Source organism: Antechinus flavipes, chromosome 2 (assembly GCF_016432865.1).
Source record: "Antechinus flavipes isolate AdamAnt ecotype Samford, QLD, Australia chromosome 2, AdamAnt_v2, whole genome shotgun sequence".
Classification (NCBI taxonomy): domain Eukaryota; kingdom Metazoa; phylum Chordata; class Mammalia; order Dasyuromorphia; family Dasyuridae; genus Antechinus; species Antechinus flavipes.
In genome coordinates, this window is record NC_067399.1 from 296,050,328 (window position 1) to 296,071,053 (window position 20,726).

The following is a 20,726-nucleotide window of genomic DNA, read 5'->3' on the forward strand; positions in this document are numbered from 1 at the left end:
TCCACTCAGTCTCCAGTTTCTTGCCATTCCAAAAAGGGCTGTCACAGATATTTTTACACATGTGGGTCCCTTTCCCTCTTTTAAGGATACAAACTCAATAGAGACACTACTTGATCAAAAGGTATGCACATCTTGATAGCCCTTTGGGAACAGTTCCAAATTGCTCTCTGGAATGGTTGGATCTTAGGAACTTCCTTCTTACAGTGATTAATGCAAAAAGGGACTCTACCCCTTTTCAGAAATTTTCTTTGCCAGGACCTCTCGTTTTGATCACTTTATAACCATACTCTCTCTCTACAAGGATCTAATCTCTAACATTGCCATATGTGTGCATAACACTCTTAATAGATAATAAACTCCTCAAAGAAGAGATGTCATATCTATCTATCTTTTTACCTCCATACCTAAAGTGCTTTTGGATATTGAATGGATATGTGTATGTCTTCCCTCTACCTATGAAGACTACAACTGTGTTTGTGTCAGCTGAACTATGCAAGAATATTGCAATGCATCCATATTTAGTTTGTAGTTAATATATTCATTTTTATAATGTACACAGTGATATGTCTGTTAAGACTTTTAAACTGCAAATGCTATCTTTTAGGGAAAATTGCCATTAGTTATTAGCAGAGGGAAAAGCTTTATCTCCTTAAAGGAAAGCCTCTGTTTCAAAACAAGATCATGTCTCATGGTCATACTCTTAGTAGATATTAAAGTATTTAGAGTTAAAGAATGTTCAGGGACACTATAGAACCTACTGATGTTTTGTTTTCCTATTTTCCTATGCATTTTGCTGTGTACTACTATCTTATTATATCCCTAAACTGCTAAGATCTCTCCCTCTTTGCAAAAATTCTAATGCTCGTGTTAGCCTTAATGAAAAAGTTTTTTTGGTAACAGCTTACTTCCTATAAACAACAGATTTCCACATCCTGAATAGAGATAAGAAATATGATTATTCTGACATCTGCCATCAATCTAGCTAATCATAACTTAGAACTTCCCGGGACCTAAAAAAAATGAAACATTATCAACATACACCAGAGGAAGGACCTTTTCTGTATTCAAAGAAAAAGCTGGTGAGCCAATCTGGCATGCTGCAACTCCCAGGAGCCATCTGGGAGCTACCACTCTGTCATGAGCTAATCCCAAACCACTGGTCTCTGCAATGCCCAAATGGCTGGTGGAAGGCCAACTCAAGACTCAAAGGAAGACATCATTCCCTTTCCAGCTCTCCCAAGGCCTTTTGAAGCAGTAAATTAGAATATGTACATTCTGGGAGCCGTTCCTGGGGAAGTAAGAAACAGGCAATTCTTTATGAAAGTAAAAAGAGGAAAAATTGCAAGGGAAAATTGACTAGATTCTTGTTTTTCTATAAACAGACTCCTAACTAACCCTAACTTTCTAATTCAGTGCTATTTTAGTCTATGTCCTTCTGGAAGACCTTCATAAAGAATCTACCAGTATGATGAAGGTCTCTCTCTAGCTCTTTTAAAATTCTATAGATACTGGCAGAGTACTTGTTCATCTATCATTCCCTATTCTTGTTCCATGATTGGCTTATCACTTTTCCTGACCATCTATGTCCTTGACGATTTTTCATTATAACATAATAAACAATATTTATATAGCATTTTAAGTTTTGCAAAGCACTTTAAAATGTTCTCTCATTTGATTCTCACAACAACCCAGTGAGACAGGGGCTATTATTATCCCCATTTTGCTAAGGAGGAAACTAGGGCTGATAGTTATGTCATTCGTGATGAATATATTATGACTACATAATATATTATCATGATTAATATATATTGCAACCAGCTTTCATCCATCATGTACTTTCTGTTGTCCTTTAGGTCACTTACATTTGTAATGCCTTCGACATTTTGGTGTTCAGCCCTGTATCATCCTGGAGAGAATGTTGGTGTTAAAAAGATGGACTTTTGTGGCAGGAAAGTTGTGTGAAATTTCCCGAAAGTGATACAGCCTATCTCCTCTTATTTGATATTGGGCCCAGGTCAGTGTTCACCACTGTTTCTCCAAGATTTATGTTGTGAGTTGCTGGGGTCATGTCAGTTACTGGCCCCAGTGGCAAGGATACTGGAATGATTTGCCATTTCCTTCTCCAGCTCATTTTGCTAGATGAGGAAAATGAGGCAAATAAGGTTAACTGCCTTTCCTAGGATCACACACCTAGTAAGTAGCTGAGGCCAGATTTGAATTCAGGAAGATGAGACTTCCTGACTCCAGGTCCAGCATTCTATCCACTGTGTCACTTTTATTCATCTTGCATGAAACAGAATAATCCTCATCCACTTCGTTTTTCCCAGTGTAGATTGTTAGGTTAAACTCTTTTGAGGGTGTCTAGGTCTTTGAGAAAGTTCGGTCCTGTGGAAGGGTCTGATGCAATTAATATCATCTGCAAATAGGAGAGGTCTCATCCATGGAGCCCCTTTTCCGCTTGTCTTCAATCCCAGCTACCTTCCAGCCTTTGGGTGAACATTTTTGGAGGAGCCCCACCCCCCACCAAGTTCTCTTCTTTTTTGGACTTTACAATCCAAAACCTCTTCTTTCTCCTCCTCAAGTCCTGTTCCTTAAATTCCCTTCTCAGGAGATGAAAAGAAATAAACAATTCGCTTCTTAAGGAGTAAAAGAGGAATAGACCAGAGAAAGAACCCATTCCCTAACCCAAAGGCTGGAGAAGGTGAAGGGCAGGCAGGGGTGAGGGGAAGGAGTAGGAGAAATGGGCGGAGCCTCGGAGGCGTAGAGTGGGGAAGGAGGGGTCGTGGTATGGAGGGGGGCACCTGTGACGTTGCCCTGGCGGTTGCGTCCGGACGCCACGCGACGTCACGGGAGGGGGGCGGGGTTCTGGAAGGGCTGGGCACCTGAGCTGCGGGGCTCTGGCTGTTTCCCCCCGCCCCCTCAGCCCTTCACACGCCCGCCCTCTTTCCTCTCTTCCTTCCCTCTTTCCCTCCTTCCCTCCCTCCCTTCGTCCCTCCCCCTTTCCTTCCCACAGCCCCTCCCCCTTCCTTCCTCCTCCCTCCCCTTCTCACACTCAAGGGGAGGGGGGAGTCTGGGGTGGGGAAAAAGGAAAAAAAAAAAGTACGGGCTGGTGTCCCGGCGGCGGGGCTGGGCCCGTGATCCCCTGGGGCTGGTCCGACCCAGGCGGCGGCGGCGGTGGCTCTAAGTCCGGAGGAGGGCAGCGGCGGCGGCGGCGGTGGCGGAGGAGGAGGCGGACCGCCTTACATGCATCCATTGCCGCTCTTCGCCGAGATGGATTTCAGTCAGAACAGCCTGTTCGGCTACATCGAGGACCTACAAGAGCTCACCATCATCGAGAGGCCGGTACGTCGGAGCCTCAAGGTATGGACGCTCGCGCTGAACCTCCCGCCCGCCTTGGTACCCCAACGCCTGGCATTCGCCACCTCAGCGTCCCTATCCCATCTCCACCCCCGAGCCTGCCCCCGTCCTCACAACCCCATGCCATCTCATCCCTTCCCATTCCTATGGTCCCTCCTCCGCGTCTTCGCTAGGCTCTCCCAGAGAAGAGTCAGGGGTCCCACCTTGCCCCCCTCTATCTCGAGAGGTTCTCGGAAACCAAGAGGTGGGGGAAGTAAGTGGGAGGCACCTGATCCCATCCCATCCCATCAGTCCACACTCTCGGATGTCCATCCTTTTCGTCTTTGAAGGGCTCCCCCTGAGAAGAGTCCAGGGTCCTATCTCACCTTCCCTCAGCCTCCCTTCCTTCTTCTTGGGTTCCAGGACTTCAAAAGTTGGGGAGAGGGAAAGAAATGGTTAGAACCACTAGCCCCATCCCAACCCCTCCTATTTGTTGGTTCCATACTCGCGTATTTCCAAACTCTGAGTCTTTGACAGGCTCCACCAAAGAAGTCCGGGGTGCCATCTTACCTCCTTGCTTCCCCAGCCTCCTTTCATTTTCAGGGGTTGAAGAAAATCAAAAGGTGGAGATGAAGGGGGGAAGTGGGAGGAAAGCATCTGCCCCCACGCCATCCCATCCCACCTCATCACCTCCCATTCCATCCTCATCCCCTCTCATTCCCTCCCACTCCATCCCATCCCTATTCTATCCCATCCCCTCCCTTTCCCTCCTATCCCAATCCCTCCCATCCCCATCCCTTCCCATCCCATCCTCTTTCCATCTTCTCTCTATCCCCTCTCCATCCCACCCCATCCCATCCCATTCCCATCCCATCCTCAACCCATGCCATCCCCATCCTCAACCCACCCCACCCCATCCCTATCCCCATCCCATCCCTCATCCCATCTTTCCACCCTCCACATCTGCCCCAGCTGATGCAAAGAAAGAGTATGGAGTCTGGATGATTAAATTTATTCTGCAGCACCCCCTCCCCAATCATCATTAGGGACTCCAATAGAATGAGGGGATAGAAAAAATCTTTTCCCATCCCAGCTGGCACAGTACTCTCTCTATACTCCCTATATTTCCACTTCTTTGGTGGGAGTCTTTCTAAGAGGAATCCAAAGTCAGGACTAATCTCCCTCCCATCTCTTCCTCTATTTCTGTCTATCTCCTTGCTGCTCCACCCCTTCTCCCTTTCCATGTCTCCCTCCAGGGCCCCAGGAGACAGAGGGGGAAAGGATGGAACTTGTTCTCATCTCATCCCCACTCTGAGAAAGAGGAGTCAGACTGGGGAAGGGAAAGAGTGAGTAGGAAGAACCATTTCTTCCCATCTCATTCCCTGGGCCCCCTTCCCTCGTTTATTCTTTTTTCACATCTCATACCTCCTGGGTATGCCACCTTTTCATTAGCCTTAATAATACCCAGCACCCCAGTAGTCAAGGTACTTAAGAAAACGGAACTTGGGGGTAAAAAGAAGCTGTCCCTACTTTATCCCGGCTGGTGCCGATCGCACCTTTCCACACTTCTTCCCCATCCTTGCCCCCAGTAGTTAAGGACTCTGAGAGACTGGAGCTCCGAGGGAAGGTTGATACAAAGAACCCATCGCATGCCATCCCATCCCCCCAACTCCATAGCCCCTCTCCCCACCCACATTTCCTTCTAATTACCCTATTATCAATGGGGGTGGAAAACTGAGCTGTGGGTGGGGTGAGGGGAAGGTTAGAAAGAACTTTCCAGATCTTAGCTCATGTCCCTAGCCCTCTCTGTACCCTCTTTGCATTCTTTCCTTAGTGGTTGCACATTTGTGTGAGGTGAACCCAGATGGGGAGGAAAGTCTGTATACTTTGTGCAGGCTCTCTTATTACTTCTCCACCTGCCCTTTTCCAATGCCCCCCATTTGAACTTCCCACCTTTTCTTTGGGGGTCTTTGGGCAAAGAGAGCCTCTGGGGGAAATGGGGTGTAAGGAGCCTTTCCCAAGGGGCCTATTCCTTTCCCTTTTCCAGAACCTCAATAGCTGTGGGCAAAGGAATTAAGGTGAGAAGATGAGAGGCAGAAATGAATGGGGAGAAAACTCTCATCTCTGATTTCCTACTGCTGCCCCTCTTTATGCACCCTTTCTTTTGCTTCTCTCTCCTGCCTCCCTGCATATCCAGCAAGAGGAGACCTCAGAGAGAAGGTGAAGGAAACATTATCCTTTGGCTTCCCACACTTGAAAGGAGCTTTTCAAGCCATAATTCCTATTTAATAAATAGTGGAGAAAAAAGATTCCTCCTTCCTCCTTTCCCCAGCTATTTGGAGTTCATAGTTTCTCTTTTTAGTCTAAGCTCCTTGATGTGATTTCATTGATCTTTGCATTTAGTGAAATTTATCTTCATGGAAAGATAAAATCCCTTTATTAGTTTTTAGTGGTATGGGGGATGGGTATGTTCCAGAGTTGACGCCAAGAAATTTTCTACATAATTTGTATTTCACATTTGACAGACACCAGAAGAAATAGAAAGACTAACAGTTGATGAAGAACTCAATGATATTGAAAGGGCTGTTTATCTACTCAGGTATTTCCAAGTCTTACTGTAAAATTGCTGATCTTTCCTCTGACAGCAAAAATGAATGTTTATTGAATTTGTTTTGAGTTTTACAGATTTACCAAATCATTTGGCATACTGCTTTTGAATACATTTTGTGCTTAGTTATGTAAAAAAATTTCACCTAGTTATGTTTTCACATAATTAATAATTTGTAAATACTTCAATCTTTAAACACTATTTCTTAGTGAGATCCAAACATAACTTCAAGGATACAAGGCATAAATTGAGTTTAATCTCATCCTTGTCTCCTGTATTTGCTTTTACAAGTCAGTGAGCTGCCATGGAAAAAAAGACTATCCAGTAGCTGATATTATAATATTCATTGTAAAGTGCCAATAATAAATGCATTTTTACTTTAATGACAGAATAAAGGTATATTGTTACTGTTTAAATTTTATCATTTTGGGTACATTAACTTGATAATCTTAATTGGAAGGCTTTTTATTTAGTCAGTTGTTTTTTAAGTCTCAAATTTCTTGGCTGTTCCACAAACCTACTTTTTGACATCAAATCAAATCTTGAAATCTTGATAATCCAGTATTTTATCTTATAGAGTCTCCTTACTGTATTTTTCTTTGTTTTTGGTAGTGGCAGTAACTTTTAAACAGTTTGATGGTTATTTTTCTAATAACAATATTAATATAATGATGCTTACAATAAAAAATAAAAAATCAGAGGAATTAGGTTCAAATACCTCTTCTGATGCTTGTGTGACCGTGAGCAACTCATGTTGTTTTGCTGGGCTGTTTTTTCATCTGTAAAATGAGGGAAGTGCACTAGATGGCCTCTGAAGTGCCTTCTGGTTCTAGATGTATATGATCCTCATAGCTTCCATTTCCTTAGTTGTTGTTTAGGTAATTATTGATATCTTGAGTTCTTGATCATACTTAAGTCATATTATTACTGTGTTTCTGGTTCTGTCTCTCAAGCAATGTATTTTTCTTAAGATGTCTTCAAATACCAGTGAAAATTTTGAGGGCTCATTTTTTGTCTGTCTTGTTCCCTTTAATGATGTGTGCATGATTACTGAATTTTTTGTTAAAAAAGCGCATTTTAATAATTATATTGGTGGTATTGATGGCAGAGATGGGGGGGGTGTTGCTGTTGGAACAATATTGAACAACATTTGGCAGAGGGGTTAATGTAATGTTTTTACGTATTTTGACTTTCTCTAGATCTCCTAATTGAAGTACTTTTTCTTTCAGTAACTATCATGAATAATCGTTTGCTTTTTCTAATAGTTAATAATTTTTTCCTCATGTGAAAATAGACCCCTAATGAAAGTTTAAGTAAAATCTCATATTTAATGACTATCATTTAAATATGGGGCCAAGATTTATGATATCATTAGTATAGAATACACCTGAAAAAGGAATTACCTATTACCAATGTAGGGCTCTGCAACTTATATAGTTTTTTTAGAGTTTAAATTCATCATCACAAATGTCTTTTATTAGTGGAAAAACTGTGGCTTACAATCAGGAAATTTAGATTGTTGCCCTACTTTTACCTGAACAGTAGGAGCTTTATTTTAGTTATTTGAGACTAGGCTTCTTTCAGAAGGTTGTTTTGTTTTTCTATTTTACCACTTGCAAACTTTACCTTCCCACCTCCCTTTTTTTGGTAGTGGATCTGTTAAAATAGTTTGTCAGAGTTCTTTTTTCATACTTAAGACAAAACATAGTTCTGGGACTTCAAGTCTTTGTCAAGATAGCCCCTTCCATTCTTTTTTTTTTTTTTTTTAATTAAAGCCTTTTATTTACAAAGCATATGCATGGATAATTTTTCTAACATTGACCCTTGCAAAACCTTTAGTTCCAAATTTCCTCCTCCTTCCCCCACCTCCTCCCCTAGCTGGCGGGTAGTCCAATACATGTTAAATGTGTTGAAATACATGTTAGAGCCAGTATATGTATACATATTTTATACAATTATCTTGTTGCACAAGAAAAATCAGATCAAGTAGGAGGAAAAAGAAAAACTGAAAAAAAAAAAAAAAGAAAAGAAAAAACCGAGAAAACAAAATGTAAGCAAATAACAGAGAGAGTGAGAAGGCTATGTTGTGATCCACATTCTGTTCCCACAATCCTCTCTCTGTGTGTAGATAGCTCTTTTCATCACTGAACAATTGGAACTGGTTGATTATCTCACTGTTGAAGAGAGCCACTTCCATAAGAATTGATCATCGTACATATTTAACATGTATAGGATTGCTTGCCACCTGGGGGAGGGGATGGAGGGAGGGAGGGGAAAAGTCTGAACAGAAGTGAGTGCAAGGGATAATGTTGTAAAAAATTACCCAGACATGGGTTCTGTCAATAAAAAGTTGTAATTTTCTTAAAAATCTAATTCAATTCAATCAAATAATTTAATCTAAATTTCCATTCTTGAAACTTTGATACATGAGCAACAATAGATGAAAAATGTAGTTATCATATATAGAATGATTAAATTTTCTTTTCATTAAAAAAAAAAAAAAGAATTGATCGTCGTATAGTCTTGTGTTGCCATGTACAATGATCTCCTAGTTCTGCTCATTTCACTCAGCATCAGTTCATGTAGGTCTCTCCAGGTCTCTCTGAAATCATCCTTCTTGTCGTTTCTTACAAGAACCCCTTTTATTCTTATTCAACGAGAATATTAAAGGAGATGTGTTCATTGATTTAGTCTTGTCTTGGGTGACATGTATCTTGTAGCTCATTGCAAAGGGGACTTAGACTGATAACTATTTTAGTTTTATTGGTTCTCTAAGAACTCTTTTTCTGTCCCTCCTATTTTCTCTCTTCCCTAAAGGAAAATGGAATTTTGCATATTAGGTCAGTTTTTAAAGGGATAAAGTCATGTTTGACTATTTAAATTTTTTTGTCACAATTTTGGTTTGCTCTTACGACTTTACCTTGATAATATCATAATATCTCTGGCACATGTGTTGTGTATGTTTTAAATTTTTTTTTCTTTTAGTTTATCCATCCTGTTCATCATATTTCTAAATACCTTAGAATCTAACACATGCCGAGACATATTTTCTTTCTTTTTCTCCTTTTATTCTTTTTCCATTTCCCTGAATATAACATCTTATATTTTTCAGATACTTAATATTTTCCTCCCTCCTGAATTTATTACTTTCAGATATTTTCTTCTATTCATACAGGTCAGGCCCTTATTTTTGTTTTGCATATTCTGAAATTAAACAGGATAAGACAGTTTGGAATAGTGGAAAAAACCCTGGATCTTCAATCAGGAGACTGAGGTTTGAATCTTGGTTCTGTTGATTGGCAGAATGATCTTGGACAAGCCATTTAGCCCAACCCACCTTTCGTTTCCTCTTATGTAAAGTAGGACTTAAACTTGTACTACTTACCACAAAGAATTATGAGAAAAGTGCTTTGTAACATTTAAATCATCATTTGAGTTGTAGTTACTCTGAGCACATTAAGTTAGGAAACTCAAATATCAACACTAAGGAAAATGCTTTATAAATATAATATCTTCTGCCATTAAATACAAAGAAAATCTTTCACATATGAAAAATGTAGTGAATAACTATTTTATGCTTATAAAATATTCTGCTTATTAACATACCCTTTTAATATAAGATATAAGGCAGCTATTTTCAAAACTAACAATTCAGAATATAAAGTGTTTAATTTAAAATTGAAGAACTTTTGTAATGATGTAATGATGAAACAATTTTGAAAGCCCAAATAGTGGCATTATAGCACTGTATTGATTATATAACATTGACCAATTGACTCATAGCTTTTAGGGTTAGTCAGAAAAAACAAACAAACCTCTATTTCCTGTTCTGCTTTTTCTTGGGATGTGAGCAATTTTGGCAACATATGAATAGTGCATAAAATATTTTAATATTTTTAATCACTTAAGTCTCTGAAGATACTTTGATCATGAACTTCCCTGCTCAAAGGCCTCAAGTGGCTCCCTACTGCCTTCAAGATAAAAGTCCTAATTCCTCATTTTGGCATTCAGAACTTTTTAGTCTGACTTTTCCTCTCATTTCTTTAACTCTTATTTCCTCCTTAGGAATCTTCTGCTTCAACTGATCTCATTGTCTTCAGAACATACAGTTCTTATTTAATTGAAAAATTACTGAATGAGGAGTCACACCACCAGTTCAGGTCTTAACTCAGGCCTTTTCTAGCACTGTGAATATAAGTAAATCTGGAGTTCTTTGAACATCAGATATCTAACCTTATGTGCAACATAGGTATTATAATATTTGCCTTGCATAGCTAACTGGGTTGTTGTAAGTTCAATACTTTGCAAACTCTTAAGGTACTCTATAAATGCTATTTATTATTCCTGCATGGGTGCCTTTGTTACCTTGTTCTTCCTACCTAGAATACCTTTTTCCATCACATCTGCCTATTCAAATACTACTCATAATTAAAGTCCAGCTCAAGTCTCTCAAATTCTAAAAAGCCTTGGCTGATGTTCTCATCTATAGGTTACTCCCCTTTTCAATTTTTTCACACAACCTACATTAATTTGGCTAATCATGATGATAGTTCACATTGATACATAATTTTAAAAATCACCAAGTACTTTAAGAATTTTGAAAACGCATAATTCTTTACAGTTTTATATCATTACCTAGTTGTTGCCTGTGTGTGTTTTTTTCCTTCCTGAACAGATTGTAATCTGATGCACAGGGATTATATTTCGTACGTTTTTATCACCCTTCAATGCCTAGCATTGTATTATATATAAAAGCTTCCCGATAATAATTAATGTATCAGGTATGTTCACTTTTTTGAAGATTAGCTTCTACAAGAATTAAACCAACTTTATTTTTCTTTGCAGTATACAAGTAGAAAATTCTTAACAAGTTTTTGCAGTTTCATATTTCTTTGCTTCTAAAGTACTCTACTTTTATACTAATTAAAATATAGAATCATAGTTTTGGAATTAGGACAAATCTCAGATTATCTAATTTAGCTTCTCACCAAATCAGGAATCCAATTCACAACATCCCTGACATATTATTTTTTATTTAGCCTCTTCTTTAAAACCTCAATTCTATAAGTACAAATTACCAAAAAATAATAATCCTAACTCTGTTTCTTTTTCTTGGATAATTGCTTGTAAAATTAATCCGTTTGGTAAGGTAGAAAGCACAATTGGCCTTGAAGTCAGAAAGCCTAGATTTCAATCCCAAATCTGATCCTTAGTGTAACTTGTGGGACATTGGGCAAGACAACTTCTTAGTAACATTTAAGTCATCATCTGAGTTGTACTGAGCTTCAATAATCTCATCTTTAAAAGAGGGATAGTAGTTGCGCAATCTTAGAGTTGGCAGCTCCTTAATCATTTGAGCCAGTTTCCCCATTTGGAAAATGGCAGATAATATAGTATGTTGTATCCCTCTCTCTCGGGGGGTTTTGGGTGAGAGCCAAATGAGATAATATATGTAAAGTGATATGAAAATCTTAAAATATTACATATTTTATTCATTACATTACATTATTCATTACATAACTATCAGGTTTTTAAAATAATTATTCTTATTATGGAAGTAGATGTTATTAGTTGGAATAAATAATGCCAACTATCTCTTGCCACCAGAATTCCAAAAGCAGATAAATGATAAAAAAAAAAGTGACAAAATTATGTTCTACTAGTTGTCTAGTAACACAAAAGGTGGTAATTAGTTACTAAGGATTGTCATAAGGCAAAATTATCCCAGGATGTAAAGTATTTGAGCCTAAATTATGTGAAGAGCATCGTTATTATTGAAGTATTTTACAGATTAATTTTTCCTGGCCAATGGTGCCTTTTCTGTAAAGTATTATTTTTTAAATGATACACTAAAAGTAAAGAATAGTGATTACATTCATTTTTATGTTGCCCACTTTTAAAATTGGTTCTGCCATTTTTTGTTTTGTTATTTTACTAGGGAAATTCAGATAAAGTAGAAAGTTCATCTTTTAATTTTTGGCTTGTTGAAAGTTAACATTAAACTTTGACCTTTTTACTTTCTCTTCCCATTTTCTAGGAGTAAGTGCTGCCCCCTAGTGACATCACAGAGAGATTTCTGCAGCTGGAACAGTGGAAATAAAACAAACAAAACTACTTCTATCTACTGTGGCTGTTACTTATCACTGGATGTAACTCCCTCACCCAAGAACTCCAGCACCCCTCTCCTCGAAGTACAACACTAGAATCTGGGGAGCTATAAGACAGTGAGGAAGAACTGCAGTGTTTAGGGTTGCCATCTAGATTTTTTTCAACTGTCTTTTAAAATACGCATCCTAGTTGCTGTGCAGAACAGAAAACTGATACATGGACTTTTTTTCTTCCCTCCTTTGTAGTCTTACGTCGTGCCATTTCCTTTCTTGTTTCCACTATTCCCATTGTTTCCCCAACATATTCTTTTGCTTTTAAGGCCCACTGTGGTTCCATTAAGGTCTGTTTCTGCTAAACATTTTTTGGTGATCTGAAGTAGCCAATACATTATATCATGGTATCCTTATATATATCATATGTAATATATGATATATATTATATATTATAATTTGATTTCTCTTCATGATGCAATAGCAAGCAGATACACAATCACCTTAATGAATGATGCTCTCCTTATCCAAGCCATATTCTACCCTTTTTGTTCCTACTATGTTTTCTTCTCTTTTCTCTAATCTTGACCACTATTTAACATCACTGAATTTTGGGGAAGTCTTATGAGGTCCAAAGGATGCCCTCATCAGGTTATTTTGTTTTAAGAGGCAAAAGTACTAAAATGCCTTTTCGTTCTTCATTTTCTGTATACTGGGAATTTGGCTTGTCTAAAAGATTAGTCTTTGTAGTTAGTTCCTTTTTATCTTTTATTGAACCACATCATCTTTAAAAATAAGAAAGGGAGTTTTTAATGATTGGACTTTAAACTATCACTATTGGTTTCAAATACAGATGTTATATAGTATTTTTATACAGAAGAAGCAAGTTATACAATTGTACCAGCTTTCGCTTTAGGGTTGGAGGCAGAAGTTAATGTTGGAAAGTTGCTTCTTTTTTTCTCTGGGAGTGCTACAAACAATAGCCTGCTCTCCTAAAGGGAATAAAAAAGTTCTTCAAAAGAGTAGCCCAATAGATGGTACTTCTTATTGTGATGAGGTGTGATAATGAATTGCTCTTCTTCAAAAGAAGTAGAACTTTCTACTCAGTGAAATACTGAAATAATGAATCGCAGTGCAATTTTACATCTCACATACTGAATGCTTACTGATATTATCAAGAATAAGTCTTTTGGGCCTGCTTTAGTTCTCAGTGAAACACCGATTACTTGTTTGGGGAAGGTTATAGATAGAGGAAGGGGAATGGAGATTTTTTTCCCCCTCATCTGTCCTCCTGGGGGCCTTGTGATGAGGAACAGCCATAGCCATAGAAGGCACCTGTTTCCTTTTTCTTACTCAAGTTGTGGCTTCAGAAGGCTCTCCCTGTGATAGCATCAGGGGCAAGCAGAATTGTTCTGCTGACTTCAGGAAGAAAAGCAAAAAGTTTAAAATACTATTAAAGTACTATTTTCTCTAAGGTAAAAGTAATCAAGATTATTTCTCTACTCTTACCACACCTGCATTGGAGAATCTGGAACTTAACAATATGAATGAATTTAGAGAGAATTAAAGATTAGTTATCTTTTTATTGCTAATATAGTTATCTATTCAACTACCTGAGTCCTAAAGTATGTAGTAGAAAATCCTTCATATTTGATAGATTTGAATGAAGCAGGGAAAACCACATACCTCTGAAACATAACCATGCAGATTATAGAATTTATGACATGGCTAATCTGTAACAAGGTATTAGTTTAATCCCTTGATCTTCATGTTACAAACTTCATTCTTTATTAATAATAACTAAGACTACAGTGTTAGTTAAAGCAAACTGTATTTTAAAAAAGCTTTTTATAGAATTATGTGTGATGGTATACAAATAAAGATCTCTATGTTTTATAAATATATAAGTTCATAGAATTTACAGCTGAAAGGTGCCTTAGAGATTGTTTAGGCTATTTTCCTCTTAAAAAAATAAAAAGATGAAATGGAAGCCTAGAAAGGTTAAGTGATTTCCAAAGTCACATGGATAAGTAAACAGGAGGACTGGCATTTTAATCTAGGCAATACAAGGCATTTCAGTATTTAGCCCTATAACTTCCTTTTTAGTCAAATATTAAACATTACAGAGAACTGTAATGTTTGATTTGATCAACAAACATTTTTAAAGTGCTTTCTCTGGGACAGGAGAAGACATAAAAATGAGTTAGTCCCTGCTTTCAGTGGGCTTAAGTTCTTTCTAGAGAAAATACTCCATACACACATATGTAAATTTATGTATAATATTTATGTGTGTGTATTCATATACACGCACATTTATAATGTCCATGTAGATGTGTGTGCATATGCTTTTGTGTATATGTAATATCATACATGTAAATGTAGATATAAACAATGGATGTTTATACATGGATATCTAAATACAAATGAGAAATAGAAGGTTGTTTAGGGAGAAAAAAGTAGTAATATTTGGAAGTAATCTGGAAAGATTTCAGATAGAAGGTGAAATTTGAGCTGTCTTGAAAGAAACAAGGAATTCTGTGAGATAGTAAGGAGAAAAAAGCACTTCCAAACATGGGAGCAACAAATGAAAAAGCTTGAAGATGGAACACATATAGTAGTGCTGGACATGAGGAAATTCAAATTTGCTCCCAAAGGAAAGTGATATATCTGCACAGCCACCATTAAAAACAAGATTTCCTGTGGAAATTCCAACTTTGAGTCAGTTGGGTTGTGCCATATAATGATGCTTCTCAAGAATTGATTTTTTTTTATGCCAGATTATAAGGGACACCTTTCAGAATTAGGACTACTGCAAGGGTTCCCAAACTTGTACAAATTCTTCCAACAGAAAGGGCTCTTTAGATGCCACTTCTAAGATATAGTAACTTTTATAGTGTATTACTATAGCATGGAAATGCATGAAAATCTGATATTCTCGTTCTTCAAATCCCTTTTGTTACCATGATTTACAAGATAATTGGTATATAACAGTTTCATGATTTACAAAAACTACTGTTAATTATATAATAGTGCATACAATGTAGTGTTTTTCTTACCATCAGATTATAGTAATGACAAAGATTTACAATGCTACTATACAGTTAATTCTTTTGATTTAAGAATTATAGTTATGTGGAATATATTCATTACTAAATAGAAAGAGACTGCATGATATAGTGGAAAGAAGGTGAAATTGGAATGAGAAACCTGTCTTTTATTGGTGACCTTACACAAGCCACTTAACCTTTGTGGGCCTCAGTTTTCTCCTCTGGAAAATGAGGGGTTTGTGACTGAATCATTAAAGCCTCTTCCAATTGTAAATATATTGAACCTTTTTTATATTGCTTCTTATCTTCCACCCTTCAGAGTAAGCAAAAAACAAAACTGAGTAGCCAAAACCTGTTACTTAAATTGTACCTATTAGAAGATACATTAGGCTCTCTAAAGATAGCCTATCTTATTTTAGACATAATTCCAACTGATCTGGTTTTCTTCTCCAGAGAATATCAAGAACATCCATGGGAATGAGGGAGATGAGAAGAACTAGAAATAGGTACACTGACAACAATGAAAAATGGATGATGGGAGATGAAAATTATGAAAAACAGATGTCTTCTAAATCAAGGTATCCCAAGTCTGGATCCTTGTAGTGGAAGCATCAATAGTTCTGAACATTTAGGAAAGTGTCATTATTATTAATAATCATCAAGAACAGGCTAAATCACTTTGATTAATGTTACAGGAAAATATGAAATTCTTTTAGACATTATAGACATTTTCATCAAATGAATGAGAGTTTTAGTAGTTGAAGTTTGTGCATAAGTTACCTAGAATATTCCCTATATATACTCTTTAGTATTTCAGTTCCTGATAATATTATGTAAGTCATCTTGCATACTTGGAAAAGTGAGTTTAATCAGAAGAGATTGAATAGGTAAAGCCTTTTGGAAATGATGTGTATTTCTATATACTTTTAAGGGATTTAGAAATTAATGGGAGGGGGAGATTCATTGTTTAATTTCATTGAAAAACTTAGAGCTTCCCTTTTCCTTGTTGTAAATATTGTATTAAAACTTATATTTAGCAAACATAGAATGAGAGAGGGAGAAATTTTTCTGTGGTAACTTTTTTCCTGACATCTCAATTTGGATATCCTGTTGGTATCTTAAACCCAATATGTCCAAAATGGAACTCAGTATATCTTTCCCCCTAAACTTTTCCTAGCCGCCACCTCATCTTCCCCATTACTGTAGAGTGCACTGCCATCCTTCCAGTTTCTTCGGCTCCCAACCTAGATCCTGAATTCCTCACTGTCTCATATCCCCATACCTAACTTTTCCCAAGAACTTTTGAATTTACCTTTGCAATATCTTTTTTCTGACATTGCCACCACTCTAGCGCCAGTTCTCATCACCTCGTTTCTAGACTATTATGTAGTCTTTGAGTGGATCTGCCTGCCACACATCTCTCCCCACTCTAATCCATCCTACATTCTCTAAAAGTGATTTTCCCAAAGTGCAGTTCTGATCTGCTCTGTTTAGACATTCAGAGACTTTCAAAACAGCCGCCTCCTAGTTTTTTCATCTTTTTTAGATCTTACCCTCCATATGTACTCTTTTCATCCAATGACATGGTAGTCCTGCCTATTCCATAAACAAGATACTCACCCCTTTTGGCCCAGGATATTTTCTCGGGCTGTCACCCATGCACAGAACTCTCACCTACCTCTCCTCTGACTAATGATTTTGCTGGCTTTCTTTTAAATCCTACCATCTCCAGGGAGTCTTCTCCAGTCCTCCCTTAGAAATTCTAATGTTTTCCCTCTGTAACTATTTCTTATTGGTTCTATACATAGTTTGTATAAATTTGTTTGCATGCTTTCTCTCCCATAAGACTGTAAATTCCTTGAGGGGCAGGGTCTAGTTGGCCTCTTAGTATTCCCATCATTTAACATTGTGCCTAGCACGAAGTATAGGCTTAATAAATGTTTGTTGGCTAATTGATTGTAAGTGGACAAGGAATGAGGGAATCAGAAAGGTGTTAAGGGATGTATATGTACCTAAGTGAACAGTAGTGAAGGGAAGATGGGATTTACTACGTTGGGACTAAGGAAGAGTTGGGAGCCTGTGACCTGAAAGTTGTCACTAGATGGCGCCATTGACCCAGGTCTTAGTGGCCTGTAGCCTCACAGAATAGCCTCTGGTAGGGAGGGCAGAGCTGCCCTGTGTAATTTCAGAATTCTGTGTTTTAAACTCATATTTTAGACGAAATTGGTTGACTTTAGTGCCATATTCAAATCAAATGATCCTTTAAAGTTGAGAATGTTTTGGGGGTTGGCTGTCTTCTGCACTTCATAGACTCCTCTGTTCTTGTGTTTTGTTGTGGAATGAGCTTGTGACATAAATATCTTTAGATTGGTAATTTGTGGCCAACTGAAAGTTTTTGTTGAGAAAAAGATTGGGGGTAGCTTGCAATCTCAATATGAGTTAACAAGTGTGACTTGACAGCCAAAAAAAGTGAATGGTAATCGTTTAAGTAATTTCTTCATCTCTAGAATGAGAAAGAGAATAGCGAACCTATTTTGTGTCGTAGGTGGACAACTTCTAGATAATTGTGTTCCATTCTAAGTGCCACATTTTAGGGAGAATGTTTACAAAGAAGGCAATCAGGGTGATGGTTAAAAAACTGGAGATAGTATATGAAGACCAACTAAAGAAAATGGCAATTTTTAGCCTAGTAGAGAGAAGACAGGGGCAAGGGGCACATAATAACGGTTTTCAAGTGTTTAAAGGGTAGAAGTATAAAATAGGACTGCAACACTCTTAAATGGGACCTAACTGGATTAAAATGCAATTGGGAAATATTTAACAATAAAAATACAAGTAGGATAGAGGGGATATTAATCTTTGGTTTTCTAAATCAAAATGCCTTTTACTAGGATTCTTATGCAAATATTCTTCTGTATAGTTTAGTGACCTTTTATCTAGTTGAATTAACACTACCGAATACTGAGTAATTTGTTCTGCTTGTCCCAGAGACCATAAACAGGAGTAATGAGTAGAAGTTATAGAGGAAGGTTTTTCCTCAATATAAAGAAAAACATCCATTTAATATCTCTTTAAAAGTACAGTGGGCTTTTGTTGAGAGTAGCAAGTTCTCATCCCTTGAGATCCTCAAACAAAAGTTGAACTTTTCAAGCAGCTTATGAGGGATGTGATAGAATTCTTGGCTAGGTTGAATTACAGATGCTGTTAAAAATCCCTTGCAATTTGGTGGTTCAGTTAAACATTTAGTTTCTGCTTTGAATAATGCCACTGTATTAGATTTATAAAGAAAAAGCCGTGATCTGTTCTTAAGGAGCATAGTATAAGCAAAATTGATGAGGGAAGAGTGTTAATAATTAGGGGAATGAAGGAAGCTTTGGAGGAGAGGTAACTGCATAAAGAGGGTACTAAATTTGGAATCACAAAGACCTGAGTTTGTATCTCACTTCTGATACTATCTATGTGGCCATAGCAGGTAACCTTTTTTATTTTTTTTTTTTAATAATAGCCTTTTATTTTTCAAAATACATACAAATAGAGTTTTCAACATTCATCCTTGCAAAAACTTGTGTTGCAATTTTTTTCCCCTTCTTCCCACCCTCCCCTTTCTCTGGATCGCAAATAATCTAAGTTAAACATGTGCCATTCTTTAAACAGATTTCCACATTTACCATGCTGCATAAGAAAAATCAGATCAAAAAGAAAAAAAAAAAAAAACACAAGCAAACAAGAACAACAAAAAAAGGGAGGGTGGGGGTGGAATACTATGTTGTGATCCACAGTCAGTCCTCGGATTCTTTTCTCTAGATACAGCTGACTCTCTCCATCACAAGTTTATTGGAGTTGGCCTGAATCACCTCATTGCTGAAGTGATATAGCCAAGTATATCACAGTTGATGAAATTGATTCTCTTCTTATAAAAATGTACTAAAATGATCCGTTTATTTCCTTTTAAGGTGGTCTCTATACCATTTTTGAATAAATTCCTACTGTCCCCAACCATATCATACAAAAGAACTTTATTCTATTTTAAATATTCGATTAGCCTTTTCTTATACTAAGCCTAACCGCCTCCAGAATTTATCCCTTTAAATTGTGCATGATGCTATTCAAACCCACTTTGTGCCTAACTGTTTTGCAATTTTTCTAGGTCAAAGAATCCTACTCCCACTCATTTGTTCTTTAGATTCCTTGCATAATGGACTTTAGGTTCTCTTCTAATGTTCCATAACAGGTAACTTAACAGTTCTGAACCTTAGCTTCCAGATCTGTAAAATGGAATAACCCTTTCTACTTTACAGAGTTGTTGCAATATTCAAATAAGATAATAAATGTAAAGCACTTGGCAAACTTTAAAATGTTAGGTAAATATCAGTTTTTAAAGATTCTGAGATTAGCAACCCATTCCAGACAGAGGATGGATTAGAGAAAAGGGAAAGAAGACTGGTGATAGAGGGACCAATTAGAAGGCTATTTATTGTCATAAATTCCAGTGATGAAGAGCCACTTTCAGCCACAGTGGCTGTGTGGGAAGAATAAAGGGGGAATGGATTCAGAAGATGGGAGAATCTGGGTAGAATCTAGAAATAGAATCAGGAATATGGGAGTTGAATCTATAATCTTATAAAGATTTGGCAACTCACCAGATGAGGAGGAAAGTGGCAAATGAGTGAAGAATCAGATATGACACTAAAGTTGTGAACCTGGGTGAATGGGAGGTAGTTATTCTCAATGAGAAACAAGATAGAAGGGGTAGTTTTGGGAGGTAAGATGATGAATTCTTTTGGAAATGTGTTGTATTTGAGATGCCTATGGGCACTGTTTGTGAAATATGTCTTAAAGTAATTTAGTGATACAGGACTAGAACTTGTATGGAGAAGACACTATCTTATTTTTTTTTATTTTATTTTTATTTACAAACATATGCATAGGTAATTTTTCAACACTGACCCTTGCAAAACCTTCTGTTTCAACTTTTCCCCTCCTTCCCCCAATCCCTTCCCCGAGATGGCAGATAGTCCAATACATGTTAAATATGTTAAAATATATGTTAAATCCAATATATGTATACATATTTATACAATTATCTTGCTGTACAAGAAAAATCGGATCTAGAAAAAAAGAAAAAACCTGAGAAGGAAAGCAAAAATGTAAGCAAACAATAACAGAAAGAGTAGAAATGCTGTGTAGTGATCCACACTCAGTACCCATGGTTTTTTCTCTGGGTGTAGATGGCTCTCTTCATCACTGAACAATTGGAACTGATCTGAATCATCTTACTGTTGGAGAGCCATGTCCATCATAATCTTGTTATCATGTATAATGAGTTTTTGGTTCTGCTCATTTCACTTAGCATCAATTCATGTAAGGTGGAGAAGACACTATCTTGAGATCAAAAGAGGATGAAGACAAAGGGACACAGTGCAGAACCCTGCCATACATTCATATTTATAGGATGGAACATGGATTATCCAGCAAAGGAGACTTGAATAGTGGCCAGAGCAGCAAGAGGAAAGCCAAGACAGCAGTGTCATTGTCATCAGTCTCATGGAACATAGAAGTCATATGAAAGACGATGGTTGGAAAAAAAACATTTAATTTAGCAAAAGATATTTAGTAACTTAGGGAGAATAATTTCAT

General features: G+C 37.4%; 1 protein-coding gene across 3 annotated transcripts in view; it reads left to right on the forward strand.

Moving 5' to 3' along the window:
- Nucleotides 1–2,769: 2,769 nt before the first annotated feature.
- Nucleotides 2,770–20,726, forward strand: part of PPP4R4 (protein phosphatase 4 regulatory subunit 4) — a 130,067-nt gene continuing 112,110 nt past the window's right edge. The window contains exons 1-2 of one of the 3 annotated variants that reach the window (XM_051977388.1): nucleotides 2,770–3,360; nucleotides 5,862–5,935. In XM_051977388.1, the coding sequence (XP_051833348.1) occupies nucleotides 3,244–3,360; nucleotides 5,862–5,935 (191 nt within the window). In that variant the 5' untranslated portion in view covers nucleotides 2,770–3,243. The remainder of the gene's footprint in view (nucleotides 3,361–5,861; nucleotides 5,936–20,726) is intronic. The other 2 variants (XM_051977384.1, XM_051977385.1) reach the window with 2 other exon arrangements.